Source organism: Megascapheus bottae, chromosome 3 (assembly GCF_031878675.1).
Source record: "Megascapheus bottae isolate mThoBot1 chromosome 3, mThoBot2.hap1, whole genome shotgun sequence".
In the NCBI taxonomy this organism is placed as follows: domain Eukaryota; kingdom Metazoa; phylum Chordata; class Mammalia; order Rodentia; family Geomyidae; genus Megascapheus; species Megascapheus bottae.
The window spans coordinates 61,009,869-61,036,787 of record NC_143511.1 but is presented as its reverse complement, the minus strand read 5'-3'; the positions used below and the strand labels follow the sequence as shown (position 1 = coordinate 61,036,787).

Here is a 26,919-nt window from a genome sequence, read left to right as displayed (position 1 = left end):
TACTGAGGAGCCAAAAGAAGTGAACCAAGTTCACTAAATTAATAAAGAATTTAGTATGAAAACACTGTTATGAAGATGTAATACATTTAAGAAACTTATAGAATAAATTTTCTTAAAAGCAAAATATGAATTCTGAAAGGCCTTTGGAAAGAAACTAAGATCAAAATAAAAACAAAGGATCCTCTCTTGGTGTTGGGGCTCAAGTTCAGGACATCATGGATGTAAGGCAAGTAGTCTGCCACGAGTTGTATATCCTCAACCTATCTAGCAGTTTCTCTCATATTTCAACTGGAAAAAGAAGCAAAGAAATAGGTAAGTCAGCCAGGCACAGTAGCTCATGCCTGTAATCCCAGCTACTCAGCAGGCTGAGATCTGAGGATCAAGGTTCAACGCCAGCCAGCCTGGGCACTAAAGAACCTAAAGAACATGATACTCTTTACTCTTAACTCCAATTAATCACTAGAAAACGTGAAGTAGGGCTATAGCTCAGGGGGTAGGGTGGTAGCCTTGACCTGAAGAGCTCAGAGACAACACCCCAGACCCAGGGGTAGGACAGTAACCTGAGCTAAAGAGCTCAGGGACAGCACCCAGGTCCAGAGTTCAAGCCCCATGCCCCACAAAAAAGAAAAAGAAAGCTGAAATAGATAAGTCATGTTTATATAAATTTCACTGCTACAGGGATTGACAGGAAAGAAAGCTCCTGCAAAAAATGCTGTTAGGACTTACTAAACAGGAAACGTATTTCTCAACTTTTCAAGCACTGCATACATACTGTAATCCCAAAAATACCATTAACTACTTCATAGGTATTAAATGCTATTTGTTAAATTTAAATGTAAAAAGTAGCAAATCTTCAATGAGTACGTACAAATAACTCCCTTTTCTTACATTTTACCCACTAAAAAAGATCTGTGTTAGTATGTGATGCAATGTCTTCTGGGTATTATTTCAATGTCTGATGCAAAATTATGCTTTTCTGTTTTTGTACTGAGACATAGCTGTTTCTGGCACACATTTATTATTTGTCCTCTTTTGTGATACAGTCTGATTGACCTGCAGAATACATCAAGGGCAATTACTGTCACCACAGAAAAGAACAATAGATTAAAACAATATCCTTAGAGCAGAAGTGAAATTACAATGTAAATGAAATTTCAGATTTAATATATCCAAACAGTTTAAGGTAAATGCAAAAAAGGAATTATGTATTTCAAAATGTAAATTTGGTTTACCTTTTCACGTTAGACCCTACAAATTTCAACACTGATATCAGTAAAATATACTGGCGTACAGGTGTCCCAGAGCTCTTCCCATCCTTTCCTCTCTACCCCCCTTTCTGCAACCTGATTAAAAAAAAATGAAAAAGAGTCCAACTGAGAATCCCATGGCCACATACTGGGCATCATTGTAGTCCTAGTGATTCTCCTTTCCTCAGGAGCATTCATTTCTAAAACCTTAATGACACTCTGTCACATTCTCTGAAAAGAAGAGGAAAAACTGCCATTAAAGGCTGTGTTCATTATAATCAGTGACTTTTTAAAAAATGTTTGCAGTGAAGCAGTAGTGTATCTTTGGGACTTCTTTCAGTGTCTAAGTCTTTTAGCAGCTTCTCAATGTTTCATTTCTATACATGGGAAATTATGAGAAATTCATGCAATTCCTCAGAAATATTTTTTAAAAGACAGAAGAGAATATGGCAATACAAGTTCTTCAATATGTTTTATGTAAAAGGAAGCTGACACAAAAACTATTAAGAACCTCAAATGGTAACAAAATATTTTCTTCAAAGTAGCATATATTATTTCATGCAAAATATATAAGAAAATAAGAATACAGATAAGCCAAAATTATCCCATTCTGTATATAGTGTAAGTAAATAATGTTATCCTGATCAAAATAGTCTTTCCCCCTTGATAGGAATAGTAGTTTCCCACAAAACCTCCCATTCTAAAAGCCTAGAACGATTTCAGAAAATATTAATCCATTGTTTAATTTGTTTGGGGAGGTGCATTTTTGTCCTTAAAGGAAAGACTTTTGCAATGATTTTCCCCTAAGTTTTGCAACATCTGGGATATTCACTAAAAATATTCTTATATTTACCATATTTAGTTCAGGCAATATGAAACACAAGTCACTTTACGTAACAAATTACAAGTTAAAGTACTTGTTTTATTCCGTACAAGTTTACCACAATTTAGCAAACAAAATCCTATGCCATTCTCTTCCTTAAAAAGAAAAAGAAATTAAGGTTCTAATTTATTTAAAACTATAGACATAAGGTAAAAGTGAGTTTTAATCTCAAAATGCACACCTCATTATTCACATATTTCTGGACCATTTATTATTCTACCATAAATTTGAACATTGTTCAGGAAGAACAAATTAATTTAAAAGACCAGTTTAAGCTTCTGTTTTTCAATTTTTAAAAAAATGTATGAACTATGTTTAGGAAACAAAAATTCTTTTAAATATCAATCAAATCTGTCACAAATCCAAAACTGAGAAACACTAACTTAAGAAACTCAAGTTTGATTCTATAACAAATGTCTTTCTATAGCAAATATGAAGCAAAATGCTAGCTTAATAACAGAGAAGAAATCTTTTGACACTAAAATAAAAACAAATTCTAAAATGCATTTGAAGTTTTAAAATCTTCCTTTCTAAATGGACACAAGGAATCTTGAGCAATCCAATCTGAGAAACACTGCTCTACTGGAAACAGAATTAACAGGTCTGCTGTTTCACCAATCAATCATTCATTCTATCTCTCATGGACACAGTATCTTTCTGAGCCTGAACCTCAAAAACTCTTTTGTCACCCATTTCTTGTCTTCTCTATTAAATTATAGATCTACAAGGCCAAATCTATAACTGATTCATCTCCGAATGTGTCAGCTTACTTACCTGCACAGGACACAGAGGACACCTTTGATTATTTGTTGACTAAGTGATTGGATATGAAACATAGTTGGGGTATTATTCTTAGCTAACATTTTTCTATCATAATATTTATATCTTTATTTTAACCAGTATCACAGATCACTAAAAGTTTACAGCCTTTTCAATTACATGCATATAACATGCTTATTTGGTAAATCACAGAGGTAAGTATGGTTGGCTTTTTTCCCTTCTCTGTATGAAAAACATAATGACTGATAATTTTAGATAACAAGTAAAAGCGTCATTGTAAAATATAGATCTAAACATTATTACAGTCAGTGCTGTTAGAATCTTTATAGCGTAAATGGAAGCCAAAATTTCTAATCAATCTCTATTATGCCCCATTGTAATAAATACAATGCTAATAAAAGTTAGTTGGTATACACTTATGTGCTTAAAACCTAAATGTTTAAGTGGTCAATAAGCCTGTGAAACCAATAAAAATTAGAGTATATGAAAATCTGTGTCTAGTACTTTTCTAGGAAAGTACTTAGAAAGTAAATAAGGGAACACACCAAATACATTATTTTAGGTAAAATGGTATTTTTTCTTGTTCAAAAGCCACAAAATATTTGATATGCATTAAAACTTAAGAGAAACTTCACTTCTCTCTCAAATGAAAGCACTTTTCTCATTTGATGAAAAACAAATCCAAGAGGAAGTAACTATAGGTTTATTTCCTATTGTAAAACTTTTAGGAGGGGCATTTTGGAGGATGAATTTTTCCAAGTACAATAAAAAGTTAGAGAAATAACCTGTATTAATCTTGTAGAAATGTCTTTCTTAGAAAAGTTGATAAACATACTCCACATAGCAAGGACAATCTTAAAACTATGTTGGAAATCAATTGGGGAGGTTGCAAAAAGACTATATGCATCATACTTCTTTAGATCATCAGATCTTCAACAGTCAGTTCTAATAAAATAAATTGAGCGATTAAAAAATTTAAGCAATAAGCAAACAGTATATGAGTATAATATAAATGTGGTATATTAAACAAGGCAAAGCAATTCTTAAAAATAAGTTAAAATACCAAATTCATACTTCAATTACTGTTTGTAATATTTTCTTAAACCTCAATATAAAACCTGAATGAGGCAACAGATATGCTGATTTAAAGGTGAATAGATGCATATAAAAATTGTGTTTTATGCATTTCAACTCTGTTATCGCAAATAATTATTTACTGGCAAAATAACTTTTCATTTTGTTTGTAGAAAAAATGCACATATTCATCCAAACTATAACATTTTTGTTCACAATTTCACTGAGATCATGATATACACTACGAGAAATTTTACTCAATACCTTACTAAGAATTATTTTAATCAAGGTTCTAAAGCAATATCAACTTACTAGACAATTTAACTTAAGTTGTGTATGAGTCTTTTTTGAACTCAAAAGACTTGGCTTTTTACTTTTTTTAAATAATAGTATCTAGAATCAACTTTCAGGCTCCTTCCTTTTAAACTAAGGTATATTTATACATAACAAGTATATTTATTCTAGAACTAGGATAGCTCAATCTTTATTTCTAATGCAGAAATCTGAAGGGATTTTAAATTTTGAAGCATTGTGGTATATGTCCTTCCTGAACAAGTATGGCACATTCACAACAAAAATGAACATAAATGAAGAAATATCAAAAGATTCTGAAATAGATTTCTAAAAGCATAAAAGAATTATTATTAAAGGCAGCCTATTTTTGAAAAAGACAATAAAAGGAAAAAAATTAACAATTAACTTCATCATTTTCCATGACAATTTTTGATATGGTCTCTTTAAAAATCAAGGTATACGTATCTGAAAAGTTGACTACTTATTTGCAATGAATTTAAAAGCACTGTTATAAAACTTTTTTTTAGTATATTCAGCCCCTTAACTAATCAATGAAACAAATATTACAAGAACAAAGCTGACAAAAAATCATAATGAACCTCTCAGATGAGAAACTAATTGGTACTAAGTACACAATGGCTTACATTTAATCCTGTTAATAACCACACAAAAAAAGAAATAAAAGACTCACTTTTCAGTCATCTCTCTGGACCACTGGGCTAAAATAACAGCATGACTAAATCTGACATTGACCCTGTGGCCCTGCTAGGAGTTAAAAGAATTCCTTTGAGTCCTCAGAGGCCTGTTTTCAACTGCTCCAGAAGGGGTGGGCTAGTCATACACACTTGTTAGCCTTCTTTACAGTAACAGGTCAAATTAGAAATGGTCATATATACTGTAATATATACCAGTTCTTACTTTACACTTCAAGTCTGTACTTCACAACAAAGGACAAGAATGACAAAATAATTATAGTTGGCTGATGAAATGTCTTACATGAATTAAGTTAAAACAGTGAGAATCTATCCAAGCAATAACATATTACTGGAAATAAATTTTAGAGCAAAAAAAAAAAATTTAACTAAATTAATAAAAAAGACTAAAACTGATATCAAGATAAACCAAACTTTTAAACACATAATGTATTAATTTTTCCTAGATTATAAATTTTCTTATCCGTTTTCAGCAAGCCTACTAGATTAAAATAGTTAATTCTTTTATAAAGTTTTGCTTTTGTGACATGAACTCACAAATAACATAGTGTTAATGTGACATAAATCTGCTTAAAAGTCATTACTTTTTCCTTTTCATCACTTTTCAAATATAATTTATGACTTGTAACAAAGTTATAGCAACTTATACCTTCATCTCTAATGAATGAAAATAATTATAGACATACAATTGCTATACTTAATAAGGATTTATCATTTTACTATATTTTTAATTGTTTTCTAAAATAAAATTCCAGGCTTAATTCCTCTTTTAAAAAGTTTAAGGACTAAAAAATTTTAAAGCCAACTACTTGCTCTATTTTGTCTCAAGTTACTACAATTTTTAAAAATATAGTTCTAATACATATCAATATTTAAAATGAAAGGTCAAGTTTTCTACATAACAAACACCAAGAAATGTCATAATGACATTAATAAAAATATTATACATAAAAGCATACCCTAATTCTCAGCTGTCTTTTGTGGCAAAATATTAAAATTAATTTTATGTAATTAAATTTGTACTCTTACAGACCTTTTATAATACAATAATAAAGCAATATTTAACAAAATGTTTAACTTAATTCATTAGTCTCAAGGCATTGTTTTGATCATTAATAAAGGTTTAAATTAATTTAGGATAAGACCAGAAGAAATATTTTAATACTTATAATAACCAACCTAATATGTAAAAGGCTAAGTAGACTCTTTTTCAGAAAAGAATTCAAGTATTCTGTTTTCAAAAGTGCTGACAGGACAGGTATTCCTACCTATCTGTGGTAATGTTTTAAGAGGGAAGTTTTCTTTTCTTCCAATTCTTATTTTGTTCTCATCTTTTTTCTCTTATTTACTTTTTTTTTTCAGGAAACACGTGTTCAACTACAGCACTGAAATAAATACGAAGTTGTGAGAACAATAAAATATTTCACGAACAAACCAAATTCAAAGTCTAATTCAGAGACTATTTTTCTGATCAGAAAACTTAAAAGCTAAACAGTTCCTGTTCCAGACAAAGGAAGATTACCCTCAATTGGCTTACCTTCACAGCAGTTTTTGGCCTAAAAAAAATATCATGAGCAAAAGCATTTCTACTATATTTCAATAGTTACAATACATGTTTAGTCATTCAGTTTTAAAAGAATCTTCCACTAACTGCCAAAAGAAAAAAGAACAAAACAAAGCCACCAAACAAGACTAGAAAAGGCATCAAACAACATGACCTTTAAGAAAAAAACAAAACAGTTGTCTGACAACTGCCTATGAAGTTTTTAAAACTCTATACTTTTACAGCTGTATCACTTTTAATACCAAAGATTATACAGCTTTCAAATGTTAACTACTAGAAAACAATACATCTTAGCCATTACTATATTTGTCTAATAAAAACTAAAAATACCTTTTAAATCAGAATTAAGGGATCAGGAAAATTTTACAAATTTATGAAGATTATAAAATTATAATCACAAAGTAGAAATTCAAAAATATTTTAATTATTATGAATAAACAACAGCTAATTAAACATCAGGATTTTTTATTATTTTAAAATATACTGATTTTAGTAATTCTTTTCATGAGAAGTCATTTCGTGGAAACCAAAATACTAGTGTGAAATCAAAATACTGCATATAAAATAGAGCAACCAAAGAATGGTAAAAGTGAAAAAAATATAGTGCTAATTATTTCTTGGTAATTACAAATTCTATAAATCTATTACATATATAAAAAACACTAAAATGTACATAAAAAAAACTGAACTCACATAGAAAGAAGGGTTTCCTTTAGCCCCAATTACCAAAGTACCCATAACCAGGAATATTATTTTAAATAATTCACTATGCAATATATAATAAAATAGATAAATTGTCAAATTACTCTTTTCCTTCATAATTTACCAGCATTAGAATGGTTTGTAATATCATTAATAGTATATTGTAACATTATTTTTAAAGGAATTAGAATTCTTTAAATAGTAAAAAAGGATCTTTTTATTATATCCATTTAATGATCAAAATTCAGTTAAATTTGCTAATTATACACTATCCTTAAAAATCAATTATAAGAAATAGAAATGGTTTTGATCAAATTACCTTGATATTGTAGTCTTCATATAATAATAAAATTATGAAGCACTGCTGACCTATAGAACTTTACTTTTGCTCTGTAAATTAATCAATATCTAAACTGACACAGCACTTCAAGGACTCAACATTCCAAAGCATGAAGTTGTGTTTCACAAAAAATTCTACCCCCGAGAAATAAGCATTAAAAAAAAAAAAAAGCATTTTCACAAGATAATCTAGTTGGGATAAAATGTTATGTCCCTGACCCAATGTATATTCATATGTCTATTTGTATACATATCATGAACAAACAAAAGTTCAATGTAAAAGAAAACACCTATCATACTACATATGAATGCTTTTACAATAGTAAATTAAGTTTGTAATATTAGTGACTACTTATTGCTAATTAGTATTTAATATTAACTTGATTCAACTATAAAACTATATCAGAAGTAAAATGACAATAAACAAAAATTTTAAGGATTAATAATTTTCAATCCATTTCATGCATAATAGCTAACCTATCTTTTGAGCTTTTAAACATCTCAAGAATTAAACTGCTACTGTTACCAAGAAAACAAAACCAAAAACAAAATTAAGTTTTTCCTTGCTAGTCCCCATGGATCTACGTATTACACAATAATACTTCCCAATCTGCACATCAAAACAAAACATCACAGGAAAAGATGGGTTAAGGAAAAGGGACTAAAACAAAGAAACAAGTTTGTTTGTTTTTAAAATCCTCTTTCTCCTTAGTAATCAACAAAATAACAAAAAGAAAAAGTGGAAAAGTCACCCAGAATATATGACCATGTAAGCATGGGCACTCTTGCAGAAAACCAAGTCTGCAACCCAAAGCCATGGGAAATTTAAATTAGAGCAAGCAGCCACAAAAGGCAGGGAAATCTGTATAGATAAAAAGAGACTGCTGAAGTTGCAGGTATACTACTGAAGATCTTTTGGTATATTTGTTTTTTCTAAATAAACTATTAATTTTAAAAAATTCTATTTACCCTATACTATAAAGAAGATTGTTTTCCTTTTTAATTGAAATACATATGCATGTGATAAACCTAATGAAAGAGAAGAAAAGAATTCCTATTGTTTTTATATTGTTTCAGAAACTTGCCTCACAAATCTTTATACTTTGTTTAAATAATTTTAAAGGAATAAGAAAATTTAAACAAAATGAAGACTCTCCATTCCTACTGCTCCTAAGTGATAGTACAATCAAGAATGCTGAACAAAACTCCTCTGACTCTTCTACTAACCAATATTATTTGAAAATTAGATGAACATCCAACTGTAATGATACATCCATTACAATTTCTTTTGCAAAATCTGATAATGGCGATCATTTTCCAAACTAGAAAAATCTCAAATAAGAGAATATGGAATTAAGCTAATCATTACCCAAAAACTGCAACATGACTTGGGTTATATTTATGTTCCTACAAAATTTTGATCATTTCTAAACCAAATCAAGAGTTGAGATAGATAAGGAGTTGTTGTGTGCTGAGCAAAACATTCAAATATATGGAAGTTGATCTTTCATGTCCTTATTGGTACAAAGAAATCCCATTGGCAATCAAAATACTCCTTAAATGTGGGAAATAATGTTTCTAAACACCACTGGCAACAGTTCATTTATTTGAAATGTAACCATTTACACCAAAAAATGAATATAAGGTCTAGCCTAGTATTAATGTAGATGCACACCTTTTTAAATACTTCCTTACTTCAGTTAAATTTATCTATGTTTCTGAATTCCTAACCTGTATAAAGTATAATTTACATTATTTACTTATCAGCCATAATCAGACTACTTTCTACATTTTGAGAATTCCTCATTAATTACAGATTCAGAAAGATTGAAAAGTTTCTACAGAAGGAGGTTTCCCTGCCTAGGGTAGATAATTCTATTACAGTAACTAGTTATAAAGCAAAATCAAATGTGAACTACTCACTTCCAGAGAATTGCAAATAAAAACACTTTTCCTTAATAAGTAGCTCTAAAGCTACTTAACAATCATTTTTTCCACCTTTAGGCAGTGATGAGTCAACTATTTAAGTGAAAGCAAAGGGTAGAGAGGACAAATAATTTTGCCATCACAGATTTATGTTACTATGCCTTAAAATGTTTGCAAAAAGACAGAAGAACAAATGCTCTTAAGTCTACCGTAAACTAGGAAAAAACTCAATATTCTAAGGTAAGAATTTGTTGTAGAGATCCATCAGTTAACAAAGTTAACAAACGGGATCCACTTTACAATTATTTGTCATTTGTATTTTGAATCCAAAACTACATTACAAAACTAAATTTTATCCTTAGAATTACATGTAGGAATACCAGAGCCAATGCTATCAGATCAAAATTTAAATTAAAAAAAGGCAAATCTATTCTTTTAGATATTAAGTACATTTGTAATTTTTAATATGATCCTACATTTAGTGGATGATCAATTAAATAAAATATTTGCCTCTTCATTATTCATAGACTTAGTAATAATTTGCCAAGTAACTCAAAATGTCAAAAGCTTAACCATGATAATACCACTAATTTAAAACAAAACAATGACCAAGATATTTGTTTTTAGACTAAAAACCTTTTATTAAATCAACTCTTTTCCTTCAGCATTAAGTACTAACCACAAAAGGAAGCATTTAAGAAATTAATAAAATTACTCTGAAATTGAATATAAATTTAGTAAAGCCTTAAAAAAATGAATGTCTTCTACTTGGAGAATGAATTATCCGAACAGCCTTTCAACATACGAAAAAAGGATTCAAAATTCTCTTAGAAAAAGTTTCACAATCCAATGTGTCAATTCATATCAAGTTTATTCTCTGACCATAAAAGCATACTGTTTATAAGTTATACTTAACCTTAGACAAATTATTACATACAATATACTACTTTTATAGCAAATAGCTCCAGAAAATTACATGTGAAGATTCTATCCAGAAAGTTCATCTGGATTCAAGTTCCTCTAACAAGAATGAAAATGTTGCCCATTTAGTTTTAGATTTCTCCATTCCAAAAATATATACAAACCTTCAGATAAGGTATTATTTTGATGGAAAGTGTACTGTGTAGTTTATTTAGTTCAATAAATATACATCATGGCATTTTCATATAAGCAGTTTTCTAAGGAATTTAGTGTATCTCATCAAAATCAAATCAGTTACTAAAAAATGTAAGAAAATAAATGCTATTCCTAGGTATTTAATAATGTTGAAAAAAGGCTACTATAAATGCATTTAGATTAAAATCCATAAATTGACTTTGGAAGAATGCCACTGAAGTTGCTGATCTACAATTAAATCACAGAAATTAGTAACATACAATATCAACATTCCAAAATGTTACTAAAATCCAGCCCAAACTGCCTTGGCATTTCTGGGATTTCTAATAAGATTTTCAGACTGCTGAACAATGACCATAAAAGGCTTTCAAACTTCACTCCATTCACAAGTAAAGTTGAAATTGAACATTTTTATTTCTTCTCTTCCTATGACAACTTTACCATGGAAGACTGAATAACACAGCTCAAGTAATTATGCTAATTAGAAATTAAATAAAAAGATGTCCTCACAATAGTTAAATGTAAGATGACATGCTACAACTAGAGACACAGCTCCAAAGCAGCTTTAGAAAATGTGTAGTCCAAGCTTACAAAATCTGAATACATCAGGGAGGTAGCTCCTTAACAGTCCAATTTTATGACCTGTACTGAAATTAAGCTGATGAATGAATAAAAAGAAGGTAATCATCTTTTCAAAGATTTAAAGAGTAAAAGCAAACTTTAATTTATTAAAGTTTCCAAACTAACATAGTCTCCTATGCTGAAGAACACAACCTATGAAGAGTCCAAGTTGTATTTTAAAGCATGCTCTACTTCAAGCAGTCCAGCATAAAATATGCTTTAAGTGGCTGGTTATGTCCCTTGACTAACTTACAGGACTTAGTCCAGTTGTTCTATGCTCCCTGAAGTTACACAAAATTATATTTGTTTCCTAAAGTTCAAATGGTATACAAGGGGTTTACAATTTAACATGTTCACTTAAGTGTCCAATGCTTCTTGATCAGTCATCCTTTCCATCGTACACCATCATCCTATCTGCCCCTTGTTCTGCGTCATTCCCCATTTCCTACTTCCTTTATTATGTATGTACATTGAGTATTCTAACTTCATGTGTTCCCTACGCCCTTTCTTTAATTTTGCATTAAAAGAAAACAAAAAGGCAATACAGAAACAAAAAACATGCAGAAATCAATGTAAAAAATATTAAGAAAAATATGAACAAGAACTCTTCCAACATCATAATGAAAAACATAAATACAAGTGTTGGCAGCTCATGCCTGTAATCCTAGCTACTCAGGAGGCTAAGATCTGAGGATAACGGAAGCCAGCCAGGCCAGGAAAATCTATAAGACTCTTATCTCAAAATAAATCACAGAAAGGGTCAGAAGTAGCATTGTGGCTCAAGTGGTATAGTGCTAACCTTAAGCAAGAGGAGCTCAGGGACAGTACCCAAGCCCGAAGTTCAAGCACCAGGACAAGAAAAAAAAAAAAAAAAAGAGGAAAGAAAAGAAAAAAGAAAAAAATGCATACCCTTTCTCATTGAAGCAGACATGGTTTCTAAAAAAAGACATGTTTACTCATATCTAGCCATGAATAAACACTAATGGTACCATACAGTTCTAAGTTTCTATTAAGATTTTGACCAAAATCTTGATTCACCTTCCAGAGGCTCGGCAAATCAAAGAAAAATTGATGCAATCCCATTTGTCAATTCTAAGCAATTTCTGCATGGCAAAGGGCATAGTCAACAAGTGAAAAGACCATCCCATAGAATGGGAGTAAATCTTTGCCATCTAAACGTCAAATAACAGCCTAACATCCAGAATATACAAAGAATGCAAGAAACTAAACTTTGGAAGAATCAACAATACAATTAATAAATGGGCAAATAAGCTAAGAAGTAAAAATGGGTAATAAACATTTGAAGAAATGTTCAACATGTCTAGACATAAAGGAAATGCAAATTAAAATAACACTAAGATTCTATCTTACCTCAGTTAGAATGACCATCATCAAGACCACAAACAACAGATGCTGGGATGGATGTGGAGGGAGGAACCCTTAATACACTGTTATGGGAATGTAAACTTATTCAATCACTCTGGAAAGCAGTTTGGAGATTCTAAACTAAACACAGAACTACCCTATGATATAAAAACAACACTCGGGCATTTATCCAAAAGACAACAAATCAAGATATAGTAAAGCCACTTGGACAACCATGTTCCCTGCAGTGCTATTTCCACAGTTTAAGTACAGAAACAGCCCAGCCTCCCCTCAATAGATGAATGGATCAAGAAAATGTGGTATATATACACAATGGAATTTTATTCCTCCATTAGAAAGACTATTACATCATTTATAAAGAAATAGATGGACATGGAAAAAACTATGTTAAATGAAGTCAGGCCCAGAGAGACAAAGGACATTATTTTCTCTCATATATGGAAGCTAGACCTAATTTGTAAATGTACAAGTAAATACATACAGAGTTGTATTCAAGTGAACAGAAAACTGTATCAACCAAGTAAGGCACTTACAAGAAAGAAATCAAATGGTGTAAATCCTTGAAAAAACAAACTTATAGTCCAAAAAATAAATACCAGAAAACTTGCACTTGGCAGTTCAAGGGGAGAGGAATAGATAAATGAAGAGGAGAACAGTCAAAATACTTAATATTCAGAATATCTTAACTAAGAAAATTGAGAGGAAGATTTGGATTGAGAGGAATGAGGGAGAATGAGATGAAACGGTGACACAGATCGAGATGCATTATACTTACAACTTTTGTTGAATGATAACTCCTTTGTGCAACTACTTAAAATAATTAAAATATAATTTTTTAAAAAAAGAACAGGGCGCTGGTGGCTCATGCCTGTAATCCTAGCTAATCAGGAGGCTGAGATCTGAGGACCATCGTTCCAAACCAGCCCGGGCACTCAAGTCTGTAAGACTCCAATTAACCACCAGGAACTGGAAGTGGCACTGTGGCTCAAGTGGTAGAGCATCAGCCTTGAGCTCAAGAGCTTCAAGACAGCGGCCATGCACAGCAGAGTTCAAGCCCCACAACTGACAAAAACAAAGAATTTCACCATCTGTTCTATACCTTTTTGAATCTGAACTTCAAGAACAATGCTCAATGAAGTTTACTTATTCACATAGTTTTCTTTGTGCTAGTCCTGGTGTTTGCATTCAATACCTCAGAGCTGTCCCAGAACTATCACTTATTCCATACCTCCATACTTCCACCTTTTTGGTGGTTAATTGCAGATAAGAGCCTCTGAGCACTGTCCCCTGAGCTCAAGACTAGTGCTCTACTACTTGAGTCACAGCCCTACTTCTGGCTTTTTGGTAGTCTTACTGGAGATAAGAGTCTCAAGGACTTTCCTACCCAAGCTGGCTTCAAACCATAACCCTTGGTTCTCAGCCTCCTTTGAGTAATCAGCATTACAGGCTTGAACCAATGGCATGTGGCTTAATTCACAAGTTTACCTACGCAAAGTCACCTTTTGAAAAAAGTGTTATTACATTCCTCTGGAATGATTACATATTGTGCTGGGGCGTCTCTTATATTTGTAGAGATGTATTTAGCTCTGAGCTCTGATATTACAGTGAACTTTCCATTTCCAAGCATTTCAATGTTTCTAAAGGCAAGAACCACCTAGCAATTCTTAGAACCCAACATCATAATGGTACAGTAGCTTCTACATTTTGGATTACTTGTAAGAATTCAGAATTAAGATTGTCATATAGAAGTGCATCAGAGAATGTCATCAAATCAAACACAACTCTATTTAAACAAAGTGCCATACTAAAGACCTGCTCAAAAATCATGGGCTGTGGCTGAGAATGTGGCTCAATGGTAGAGTGCTTGCCTAGCATGCACAAAGCCCTGGGTTTAATTCCTCAGTTCCATAAACAGAAAAAGCAGAAGTGGTGCTGTGCCTCAAGTAGGAGAGTACTAGCCTTGAGCAAAAGACAAAGCTCAGTGCCTAGGCCATGAGTTCAAGCTCCAGGTATGCAAAAAAAAAAAAAAAAAAAAAAAAAAGGCCTGTATTTGTCACAATGGTCAAGAACTTATCCCATAGTTTTTCTTTTGCCAAAATATTTTTCTATTAAGTTCCATTTTAGCCTATTACTTTAATGAAGCACAATGAATTATGTAACCAATAAAAAATCAAGCTACTCAAAGTTTATGACTAGAAAACTGCAGAACTATTAATTTCAAATGACTACCACTAATTGATAATTTGGTCTGGCAATGGTGACTCATATCTGTATTCTTAGCTGCTCAGGAGGATCATAGTTCAAGGCCAGCCAGGGAAAATTTTGGGAGAAATTCATCTCAATAGAAAAAGCTTGGCCTAATAGTATGGACATTCCAACTACGTAAGAGGTATAAATAAAGGACCAAAAGTCAAAACTCTGTCTAAAAATTAACCAGAGCCAAAAAAGGAGTGGGTAAAGGCAAGTCTCAAGTGGTAGAATATGTGCTGTCTAGCAAATGTGAAGCCCTGAGTTCAAATCATAACACTGACCAAAAGAGAATCTATAACCAACCATTACCTCATTCAAAAATGAACTTTAAACTGAAACCTGAAAGTATTAACCAGCCAAGCCATATAGAAACTGATCCAAGCAAAACCTAAGAGAATATTTAAAGACACAGATCAATAAGATATTGACCTATTTGAAAAACTGAAACTCAAATATGTAACCTATTGTACTCAAATTTTAGTTAGCAAATTTTAATTGGGTATCTATTGAGTGCTAGGAATAAATAATTGCCTCTAGATTTTTGTTTTCCCTGAAATTACATCTAAAAGCATTCAAGGGAGGAAAAATTTTATGCAAAAATAGTTAAAAGAATGTCCTAAGTTGTTAAAGCCATTAATTTTTAGCTCATTTTAAAAAGCCATGCTATGATTGTGTTTTCTTTCTTTTTTTTTTTTTTTTTTTTTTTTTTTTGCCAGTCCTGAGGCCTGAACTCAGGGCCTGAGCACTATCCTTGGGCTTTCTCAAGGCTAGAGCTCTACCACCTGAGCCACAGCACCATTTCCAGCTTTTTCTATGTATGTAGTATCAAGGAATTGAACATGCATGCTAAGCAAGCACTCTACACTAGGCCCTACATAATTTTGTTTTCTTAAGCAAATCACAACTTTACTTCAACTTCAAATAATATTATGTAAAGAACATTATTCTATATACAAAGATAGAATTGCAATTAAATTCACCTAATATTAGGTATCCACTATGTAGGGCAAATTTTAACACACTGAAAAAACAAGTGTCCATAATCCTAGCTACTTTCATTTGAGAATCATGGTTCAAAACCAGTCTGAGTTTGGCCTAGTGGTAGAGTGCTTGCCTAGCATGCATGAAGACCTGGGTTCAATTCCTCGGTACCACATACACAGAAAAAGCCAGAAGTTGTCCTGTGGCTCAAGTGTTAGAGCTCTCAGCCTTGAGAAAGCTCAAGGCCAGCTCTCAGACCCTGAGTTCAAGCCCCAGGACTGGCAAAAAAAAAAAAAAGAAATATTCACCAACAAAGCAAACTAAATGTTTAAACACCTCACTAAAATTGAAAGAAGGAGTGAGACAAGACCAAAGGAACAAAAGGAACATGGTATCCTTAATATGTGGCTATTAGATCCAAACAGTACAACAGCGAGGACTCAATATTTGCATACCCAATGATATGGACATAGTACGGGAAATATAAACACAACTACACAGACATAAAAACATGACTCTATAGACATAATGTTTTATTACATTGATTAATATATGAACCCTTAGCCTAATTTTGATTATGTTCTAAAAATTAAGAGCCTGTGATTGTATATAGAGATTCCCTTCTTGAATACTTGTTTGTTAAACATATCATCTGAAATATGATGTAAAAATCAATGTTAATAAATTCTTTAATAAAAAAAAATTGAAAGGGAGAAAGCCTAGTTTCCATGACAGAAGGAATACCACTCTCATTACTACAAATTTAGTACTATCAAGTACAAAGTAAGCATGCATTTATATAGTCTTCCATAGGTTAAGTAGTATCTCAACTCCAGGAATCATATAATCTTATTTGTTCATAAAGTATAAGTTTTCAACCACAGGGGTATGTGGAGGGGCTTGGGGAGGGGGACATTTTTTGTGTGTGCTGGTCCTGAGCCTTGAACTCAGAGCCTAGGCCAGGTTGCTATTCCTGACCTTTTTAACTCAAAGCTAGCACTCTACTACTTGACTAACAGCTCCACTTGTGGGGTTTTTTGGTAGTTAATTAGAATAAGACTATCATTGACTTTCCTGCCCAAGCAGGCTTCAAACTACCATCCTAGGATCTCAGGTCTTCTGAGTAGCTAGGATTATAGGTATGAACCAACCACCAGCATACCTAGCTTCATCATCAAGATTTTTTTTTTCTGGTCATGGGGCTTGGGCCTGAGTGCTGTCCCTGAGCTCTTCAGCTGAAGGCTAGCACTCTACCACTTGAGCTACAGCACCACTTCCTTTTATTTTATTTTATTTTGGCCAGTCCTGGGGCTTGAACTCAGGGCCTTGGCACTGTCCTTGAGCTTTCTCAAGGCTAGCATTCTACCACTTGAGCCACAGCACCACTGCCAGCTTTTTCTGTGTATGTGGTAACCAAGGAATCAAACCCAGGGCTTTGTGCATGCTAGGCAAGTACTCTACCACTAGGCGAAATTCCTGGCCCCCATCATCCAGATTTAAAAAGAGACTTAATAGTTAAACTTCCACAGAACTACTTCTTACTATATTTTGTTACCTAGACTAAATCAGTATCATTTCAAAACATACATAATTTCCACATACTAACTTGAAAAAGTCCTCTGTACAAAATGTTTTATGAATCAGATCTATTTATGATACAAAGGAACAACACACTTAAGTAGGCATCTTTATAGAATATATTACTTATTGAAAAGAAAGATTATACTAGATCAACCAAGAAAAAAAACTGAACAATTTGTATTTGAATATTTGTTTTTAAGAGTCTTTGTAGAATTAGACACTTTTTTTTGTTTTGTTTTGTTTTTTTGTCAGTTGTGGGATGTGAACTCTGGGCTTAGGTGTTGTCCCTGAGCTCCTCAGAACAGAAACACAAATTCTAGAATCAAGAAAGAGGGAAATACAGATAAAAGCAACATACACAAAATGGCTGGAATTTACTTAGATTTCATTAGTGTTTTATGTTGCAGAAAAGGTAGTATACAAGCACATAAACATTAATGTGTAAAGGAACTGATACCTGTAAGGATGAATTGGATTTTTATAAATCCAATAAATGTATGGAAAACATAGGAAATCTCTCTCTCCCCACCACCTTTCTTTCCTCCCCACCCTTGTGTCCTGGGGCGTGAACTCCCCACACTTCTTCTGCTCAGACCTAGTGCTCTGCCACTTAAGCCACAGCTCCACTTTTGGCTTAGCCATAAAGCGATTTTAATATGCTAAAAAATGCAAGTCATCAAAACTATTCCCATAAAAGACAAAATGCCTTATATCAAAATGCCTATTAGCAATCAAACATAGGTATGAAACATGGCAAGTTAGTTAAAATGAAATGCAGCTATTTGGAACCACTGTACTTTATTGGTAGTAATATAAAATGCACTCACTATAACAAGTTTTGAGAGTACCTCAAGAAATTAAACATCCCAGTAAATCCATTTTTAGGTATATACTTCAAAGAACTAAAAGCAAGTTTTCAAGTGAACACGTGTCCAGTCACAGTCACATCAGCACTAATCATACTACTCGAAAGGCTAATCTCCATTAGCAGGTAAATGGATAATCAAAATACAGTACATTTGTATAATGGAATATTATTCAGCCTTGAAAAATAGTGAAATACTGACTGCTACAATCTTAAAAGAGCCTTAAAAATGGCTTTTGCTAAAAAGCACTTGAACTTGCAAATGTCCAAAGGTTAACTGAAAGGATAAAAGCTTAGTATCCTTGCCTCCATTTCACATCTGTCTCTTTATTCTGGGTCTCTCGCACTCCTCTGCAATTATCTTGGGTTGCAAAGACAATATTAATCAGTAACATCTTTACAATGAGGAGCCAATACTATTCCTAACGGAAAAAAACAGCAGACCCTCACAGGACAGACAGACCAGTCCCCAAATGAAGACAAAAATTTATAATGATGCAACTACAATCTACAGCAAAAGTAACCAACTGCTCCCCTCAAGTAATAACAGCAGTAATTCCTCCAGAATCCCTAGGAGAATCAGAACTGAGATATCAACCAGACCACACTTTGTATTACTCTCTCAATGTTCTGAATTCTGCCATAGTAGAGTCAAGTAAAGTAGCTACTGTAATAGCTGTAGCTACTATTCTCTTTTTTTTTTTGCTGACAAATTCTTAGGAACAGCAAACTATAGCTATGTCAGCTATTTATTATGCCTACATACGATCATAATGATAAAAGTCCCCACTTCTTAGTTATTAGATGAAGCTGTTTTTCCCTAAAGGCAAAGTTGAATAGTTAAGAGATTCTTTGGCACCAAAGCCTAAAATATCAGCTGATTCCTAAACAAAATAAAATCCGCCAGTCCCTAGGCATCTGAGCATAGTCTACAATTACATTTTCTTCAGAAAGCAACAGTGTCATTAGAGTTTTGGAACAGCAATAAAGAACATAAATAAAGAGGTATTTCAACACAACTAGTGTATATGGAAGACAGAAAAGGCTACTTAGGAAACTACTGCAAGAAACATGACAGTAGGCATAAAGAAAAGAAAATAAGACTACTAGATGACTACGTGTGACAAAGAGACAAAGCTAACACCAAAATCTTAAACCTCAATAATATGACTTTGCATTTTCTCCTATAATTCTAGAGAATTTTAGCTTATTTTTTTTTCTGTCTTGATAGTTACAGAATTCCTAAAGTATGAATTTCACCTTTTTTTTTTCTTGGACAGTATTTCTTTTTGAGAGGAGGGAGGGTTTGAACTCAGGGTCTTGCACTTGCCGGGCAAGTGCTCTACCACTTAAGCCATGCCCCCAGCCCTTATTCTTCATCATTTTTATTTCAAGCATTCCTCATGTTTGCTGTCTGGCTAGCTCCTAAGTAAGCAAATCACTTATAAAGAGGCAGTCCCAAAAGAGCCAGATATCAGACATCAATGAAGTACTTACCTGTGGTACCAAATAAGGGAACTAAGTTTTCATGTCTAGAACTTGATCCAGCCAAACAGGAAAAAGCAGGTAAAATTTGCTAACAGCAAGAGTCTTTCAGATATATATATATATATATATATATATATATATATATATATGTTTGTTTGTTTTTTTGGCCAGTCCTGGACTTGAGCACAGGGCTCATGGCCTGAGAACTGTCCCTGGACTTTCTCAAGGCTAGAGCTCTACCAGTGAGCCTCAGCACCACTTTCAGCTTTTTTCTATGTATGTGGTACCGAGGAATCGAACTCGGGTTTTCGTGTACACTAGGCAAGCACTCTACCATTAGGCCAAACTCCTGACCCCATGATATATTCTTTCTAATGTTTAAAGACTACCATTAGAGTAGACTCTATTGACAATTTCATGAGAAACAACATTAAAAAAAAAATCAGTCATAAATGGAACTACCCCTGTTGATCTTCTGTGTAGGAAAAAACAGTCCTCCTTTTTAAAGATAACAGTACTTTTCAAAATAGCCATTATACTAACCTTCAGTAACAGAGTTTTCACATCCCACAAGGTTGAGAAGGATATCATCATCTTTATCATCTACTTCACATCCTAGTAGCATCCAGCTTTCAACATTTTCATTTTCTGAAATGGTGCTCTCTTCTTCTTCACTTGAACTGACCTCTATAATCATAACCTCTCGGATAACACCAGATTTCTCTTCAGATTTAGGCTTTTCAATATCCCTTTTATCAGCCAATTCATTAGCATGATGAGAAGCAGGAAGACCTTCTGTCTTTTCTTGCTCTTGGTCTCTCAAATTTTTTCTTTTACATCTATAAATACTCTCTTCATCAGACAAAGTGATAATCTCTGACTCATCTGATAACTGAATGACCTCAGTATCTGAAAGGACAATTAAGTTCTGATTTGGTTTATTATCAGATGATTCCAAATTCTTCGAGTTGTCTTCTTCCTGTCCTCCCTCCCTGATGGCATTACCAAGGTCTTGGGCATAATGAACTTGGCTGTAAAGTTGAAATTCCACTTCACTATCAATACTCAGTTCACTAGATGACTCTTCCCGATAAAGGTCATCTTCATATGCTTCTATAGTCTCATAGCCGCCAAACATTATGAAAAGTTGGTAGGGCTGTAAGAGAAAGTTATACAAAGAATATATTTTAAAAGCTTAGAACTTGTCTGATTAGTACATATCCAAAAACCAACTTCTATGTAGAGGTGAGGGCTTTCCTCCAATATATTAAAATACTTTTTCTCATAATTTAACAGGTCTAAATCCTGTTAGGACTTACTATATTGTCTACTCCACTCAAATGAGAATTACTACCAACGAATTAAGTTACAACTGCTCAAAAAATGTATTTCTAAGGCATACTGGAAAAAAAAAAAAAACAGGAGGAGATCCATTACTTTGCAACATCTATTCTTCAAAATGTTTAAAATTACAAAAATATTCCAAGTTTCTCTCACAGAGATACATTTTTCATCTCTTCCTTTCTTCTGGGCCTATATCTCCACTTTCCAGGTATGTGGTCTCATGCCATAATATTACTTTATCTATTAATAAAAGCTGAAACAAAATGCCATTATTACATGTACTGTTCAGAGGGTAGTTAATTATTCTTAAAACTTAATCTCAAGGAATGAAGGTATAATTCAATGATAGACTCCATGCTTAGCAAGTAAAATGAAGGCGATAGGTTTAATCTCTAGCACCACAATAACAGCAATAGTAACAGTAATAATAATCCAATGGCCTTCTGATCCTTGGCACAAAAAATACATTGAAAATATTTAGTAAACTTGTTTACTTTCATGTTAGTTATAAAAACGTATACAGAATACAAACTTAATAAAGACATAAATTTGAGGCAAATCTCTCAGCTCGAGAAAAAAAATGCATAAAGAAACACTTTACTTCCCGATTGCATGTATATTAAGTCCTGCATATCCTTCAACTCAACTTTAACATCCCTTTCCACCAAACTAACCTAAGTGCAACCCCGCCCCCTTTTATTTTTTCCAGTCCTGGGCTTGAGCTCAGGGCCTGAGCACTATCCTTGGGTTTTCCCAAGGCTATAACCCTACCAATTGAGCCACAACACCACTACTGGCTTTTTCTATGTACACGGTACCAAGGAATCGAACACAGGTCTTCATGCATGTTAGGCAAGCACTCTACCACTAGGCCAAACTCCTGGCACCTTAAGAGCCCCACAGTTATAGTTACCCATAGCACTTTGTATTTAAACCTCACCGTATTTCTAATTACCAATTCAAAGCAAATGTCCCAGTATCAATGTCAATGTGTCCTTTCTTCCACTTTAGCTATGCAGATATGGTAATATAGAAATAATAGGGTTGGGAATGTAGCTTAGTGGTAGAGTGCCTGCCTAGCATGCATGAAACTCTGGGTTCGATTCCTCAGAACCATACAAACAGAAAAAGTCATAAGTAGTGCTGTGGCTCAAGTGGTAGAGTGCTAGCCTTGAGCAAAAAGCAGCTCAGGGACAGTGCCCAGGCCCTGAATTCAAGGCCCAGGGCTGGCTGAAAGAAAAGGAGAAGGAGAGAGAAGATGGGGGGGGGGGGGAGAGAAAGGGACAGAGGGAGAGAGGGGCAAAGGGGAGAGGCAGGGAGGGAGAAGGGGAGAGGGAAAGAGGAGGAAGGGAAGAGAGGGGAGAAGGGGAGAAAGGGAAGAAGAGAAAAGGGGGAGAGGGGGAGAAGGGGAGAGGGGGAGAGGGGGAAAGGGAGAGAGGGGGAGAAGGGGAGAAGGGGAGAGGGGGAGAGGGGAAGAGAAGAGAAGAGAAGAGAAGGAAATAATTGTTTCCTTAGGTTTCTGATTATCTGCTCAATGTCAGGGTTTTATGATGGTAGTTTTGATTTAAAAACAACAAAACAGGTAACCTCCAGAATCACATCAACCAGCTGGGCACCAGTGGCTCATGTCTGTAATCCTAGCTACTTAGGAAGCTGAGATATGAGGTTCAAAGCCAGCCAGGGTACTAAGTCCATAAGAAAACTGAGGTGGTGATGTGACTCAAGTGGTAGAGCCTTGAGCTGGACTATTTTGTTTACTAAGAATAAACTAACTTTCAATGCCTTTTTCCTTCTAAGTACAATACTGTTCCCTTGTCCCACTGTCTTTCAGGTTGCTTTGCTGCTACTGTCATACAAGTTGAATGTTGCTGTCTGAATAATAATGCTCATAGCACTTATCAGTTTATATTGAAATGTTAGCCTCAGAGGAATTCAAATAAAAGATGAATCCTTTCCTTTTTATTTAATAGGTAAATTAATTCTAAAAGAAGTCAAAGGAATTATGCTTCCTTCAAAATCCTCACTGGATCCATCCTGAGGATCCAGTGTGGACTTAAGATAAAACCTAATTCCAGTACAGCACAGAAAAAAATTAAAGAGCTAAATTACAGAGTTATAAATTTGTACTACTCTTGGAGGCATCCCAAAGGAAAGGGATTAAGAATAGAGCCATAGGCACACCTGTGAATGTATGCCAAAAATAAACTACAGAACCATAATAAACTGACTTCCTTGGGTCTAAGGATTTATCTTTCCCCTGAAATGTAGAAAAATAAATTTAACAATTTAGCCCATATGGCCTTTAAGAGGATTTTGTATCTTCTCTACTTGAAAAGTGTGCTCAGGGATAGCATGCTCTCTTCTATTTTTGTAGCTTATGTATGCCAGGGTTAAGGTTTGCCTCAGGCTGCTTTTGGTTTATGTTTCTCCTTTAATTACTTCCAAATGCATTTATTTTTAAAAAGTAAATGCAGAAAAAAGTATCCTTGTTGAGGATCATATGTATACATGCATTTCCTTAACTGGGGAGGCTTTCTCAACATCTGGGTCATTGTAAACAATTTGTAAGCATATTTAAATAACATAAAGCATTTATGACAGGCACAAACTTTTAATTTACAAGAGACCTGTTGGATTATTTCACAAAGCCTCATCAATGTACATACAAGGAAATTGATGTCCATTAAATGAGACCCAAAGAGATAATGAGGCCTATCCAAGGTTAGGCAGCTAGTTAAGATCACATTAAAATATATTTACATTTTCATGAGTCTCAGCCAAGTCCTAAGATTTTTGAAAAAAAAAATTTTCAAAATAAATTTCAAATAAAAATTCGTACATGTACACTGGCTCTAACACCTAATTTCACCTCATACATACCCATTTTACTTTCAAATGTAGTACAAAACCTACCAGGGGCATTTAGACAGAAAAATACACATATAAATGTGTCAGTTTACTATCCACAAACCTCTCAAATTGGTTCTCAAAAACTTTATCAGTCCTGCCAGGCACAGTGGCTCACGGCTATAATCCTAGCTACTCAGGAGGCTGACATCTGACGATCAAGGTTCAAAGCCAGCCCAGGTACAAAAGAACCTGAGACCTCTAGAAAACAGGAAGTGGGGCTTGGCTCAAGGGTAGGGAAGTAGGCTTGAGCTGAAGAGCTCAGGGACAGCACGCAGGCTGAGTTCAAGTCCCATGACCCACAAAATAGAAGGAAAACTTTACCAGTCCTACAAATATATCATGAAAGTGTGAATTAAATTTATCTTAAAAATTAATATGGCGGGGGCTAGGAGTTTGGCTTAGTGGTAGAGTACTTGCCTAGCATGCACGAAGAACCGGGTTCAATTCCTCCGTACATAGAAAAAAAAGCCGGAAGTGGTGCTGAGGCTCAAGTGGTAGAGCTCTAGCCTTGAGAGAGTCCAAGGACAGTGCTGAGACTCTGAGCTCAAGCCCAGGACTGGCCAAAAAAAAAAAAAAAAAAATTAATGTGGCTTAACAAATATAAAAATAGCTATAGCAAATAAATCACCACAAAGGTTCTTGGTGTTATAAAAAGCAGTAATCATTTATCAATTTTTTAACTAAAGAATATAAGGTTTATTTAAGCTTTCAAAATTTAATCTTTAAAGCCAATACTTTCGCTCTAACATAGTCTACTTACTGGTCATTCTGTATATTTTAGACATCTACTACAAAGTTAAATAAAACCTACAGCTTTTATTTTATTTTCATTTCTTTTACAGGCTAGGGATTGAACCAATAGCATCCCCAGACTCACACCTGGCCTTCAACTCCACAGTTTTAATCAGAATTTGACTGATACATCGTTTACTTTCAAGTTGAAATTGACTGTTAGGATACTACCCTGACAATGGTGACTGCAAATGACTGCTGTAAATATTATATGTGCCGAGGGCCAGAGTATAGCTTAGTGGTAGAGTGGCTCGCCTAGCATGCACGAAGCCTTGGGTTGGATTCCCCAGTACCACATACTCAGAAAAAGCCGGAAGTGGAGCTACAGCTCAAGGACAGAGCACTAGCCTTGAGCAAAATGTGTCCAAGGACAGTGCCCAGGCTGAGATGAAGCCTCAGGACTGGCAAAATAAATCTATCTATATGTATAGATATGTATGTATGTATATATGCATGTATATGTACGTATACATAGTGAAACAATGGTCACAGAAGGGAAAGAAGTGCCTTGGAAGAAAATTAAACTAAATTTATTGTGGTGAAGTCCCAACTGCTCTTGGAATAGTAGTTTTTTCTGTAAAAACAAACCATCTAGGAACAGTTCCTTGCTTTGCCTTTCTCTCAACTGTTCTCCTTTTGTCCTATAGATTGTTATCATGACAATCCACACTACCAATTCATTTCCCAGACTTCAGATTCTCTAGCTTACAGCTACACTAAACTATTCCCAAAGCACAATGTTGTCAAATACACACAGTTGCCCACTTTTAAGTCTTCCTTATGTGACTACCTAAATATTCAAAACAAAGTCTACAGCTTCAGAAGGAACCTGAATTATCAACCAATTAATGTTTTGATTTTACACGTGTGTGTAAAGTGAGCTCGGGGTACATTTATTCTCAATAAGCTATTCAACCCTGAACTCTGAAACATTCAACAACCCTAATCTCTGAAACAGTCATTAATTCTGCCTGAAGAGATTCCGAAAGTCACCACGGAAAAAACAGTGGTGGCGGAGAGGTTAGAATCCAGGCCTAACTCCCAGCCAGTTTGCCAAGTGCCTAAAGCTGAAAGCAACTACTACCGAGCAGCAGAAGGTGAGGGATAATAGGAAGGAATCTTAGTGGATATAGTGAAGTCATCTAGCTACACGTGAGGGAAAATGCACAGCTCCCCCAAATTTCTCTGGTGAAGTGATACCGGAGTGGGTCCAGGACTGCATGGACCTCAAAAGCCAGGTTCCCCCTAGGTGCAGCCAGGCCTCCGCCTTTAACTAGGGAACCCTGCGGGACACTGAGGGAACACAGGCAGAAAGGCCACCCCGGCTTTGACGCCATCCAGGCTCAGCCCCTTCCTCAACTCCGGTCAAGAAGACGCGGGAAGCCCGGCCAGCCCTCGTCGTCGTCGCGAGGGAAGGCGCGCGGCTGACGGGCCATTCGTGGAGGCGGTCGCACCACGGGTGAAGAGACCCGGGCAGCGGAGGCCTATGAGCGGCACGCGCCAGTTCCACAGTCTCAACGGGGAAAGCAAAATGGGGTAGGGGTCCCGCGGCCGCGGGCGGCTCGGGTCCGTCACACACACACACACATACTCACTGCCGCAGCTGCGACCAGGAAGCACCAACCAGGAACCAAAACGCGTAGAGGGACGGGGAGGGGCGAGGACAAATGAGGTAAGGAAGTCGCGTCCGCGAGAACTCAGTTGGAGGGAAGACACTTCCGGGGAAAACAGAACTCGCCGCAGACGTCCTTCCGTCCCCGCCCAGCTTTCGGACTCTGCCTGCGCGTGCGCGTCACGCAGCCGTTCACTCTTCCGGGCTTATCCCCAGTGGATTCTGCTTGTTTTGCGCCTTCCTTTTCATCCCTTCTTTCCCAGATACCTAGGCTTCATTTTTTGGTGGCACGCATTTTGCTTGGATGACTTGCACAAAAGAATAGCGACTTAACCGAGCAGCAAATAGAGACGGAGCAGGTTTCCCCTCGTGGCCTATAGAAAACTACAACTCCCATAATGCCCTGGGCGGCACAACCCAGGCGTTCCACTGGTCTCCCTCCCGCTGCCGC

The 26,919-nt window shown here is 34.8% G+C and overlaps 1 protein-coding gene across 1 annotated transcript in view; it reads right to left on the bottom strand.

Moving 5' to 3' along the window:
* LOC150065632 (zinc finger CCHC domain-containing protein 7-like) overlaps positions 1-26,535 on the bottom strand; it is a 95,443-nt gene extending 68,908 nt beyond the window's left edge. Inside the window, exons 1-2 of the mRNA XM_090330280.1 lie at positions 26,452-26,535; positions 20,354-20,966 (exon numbers count right to left, since the gene is read on the bottom strand). Of these exons, the coding sequence (XP_090186406.1) occupies positions 20,354-20,948 (595 nt within the window). The 5' untranslated portion in view covers positions 20,949-20,966; positions 26,452-26,535. The remainder of the gene's footprint in view (positions 1-20,353; positions 20,967-26,451) is intronic.
* Between the last annotated feature and the right edge of the window lie 384 nt (positions 26,536-26,919).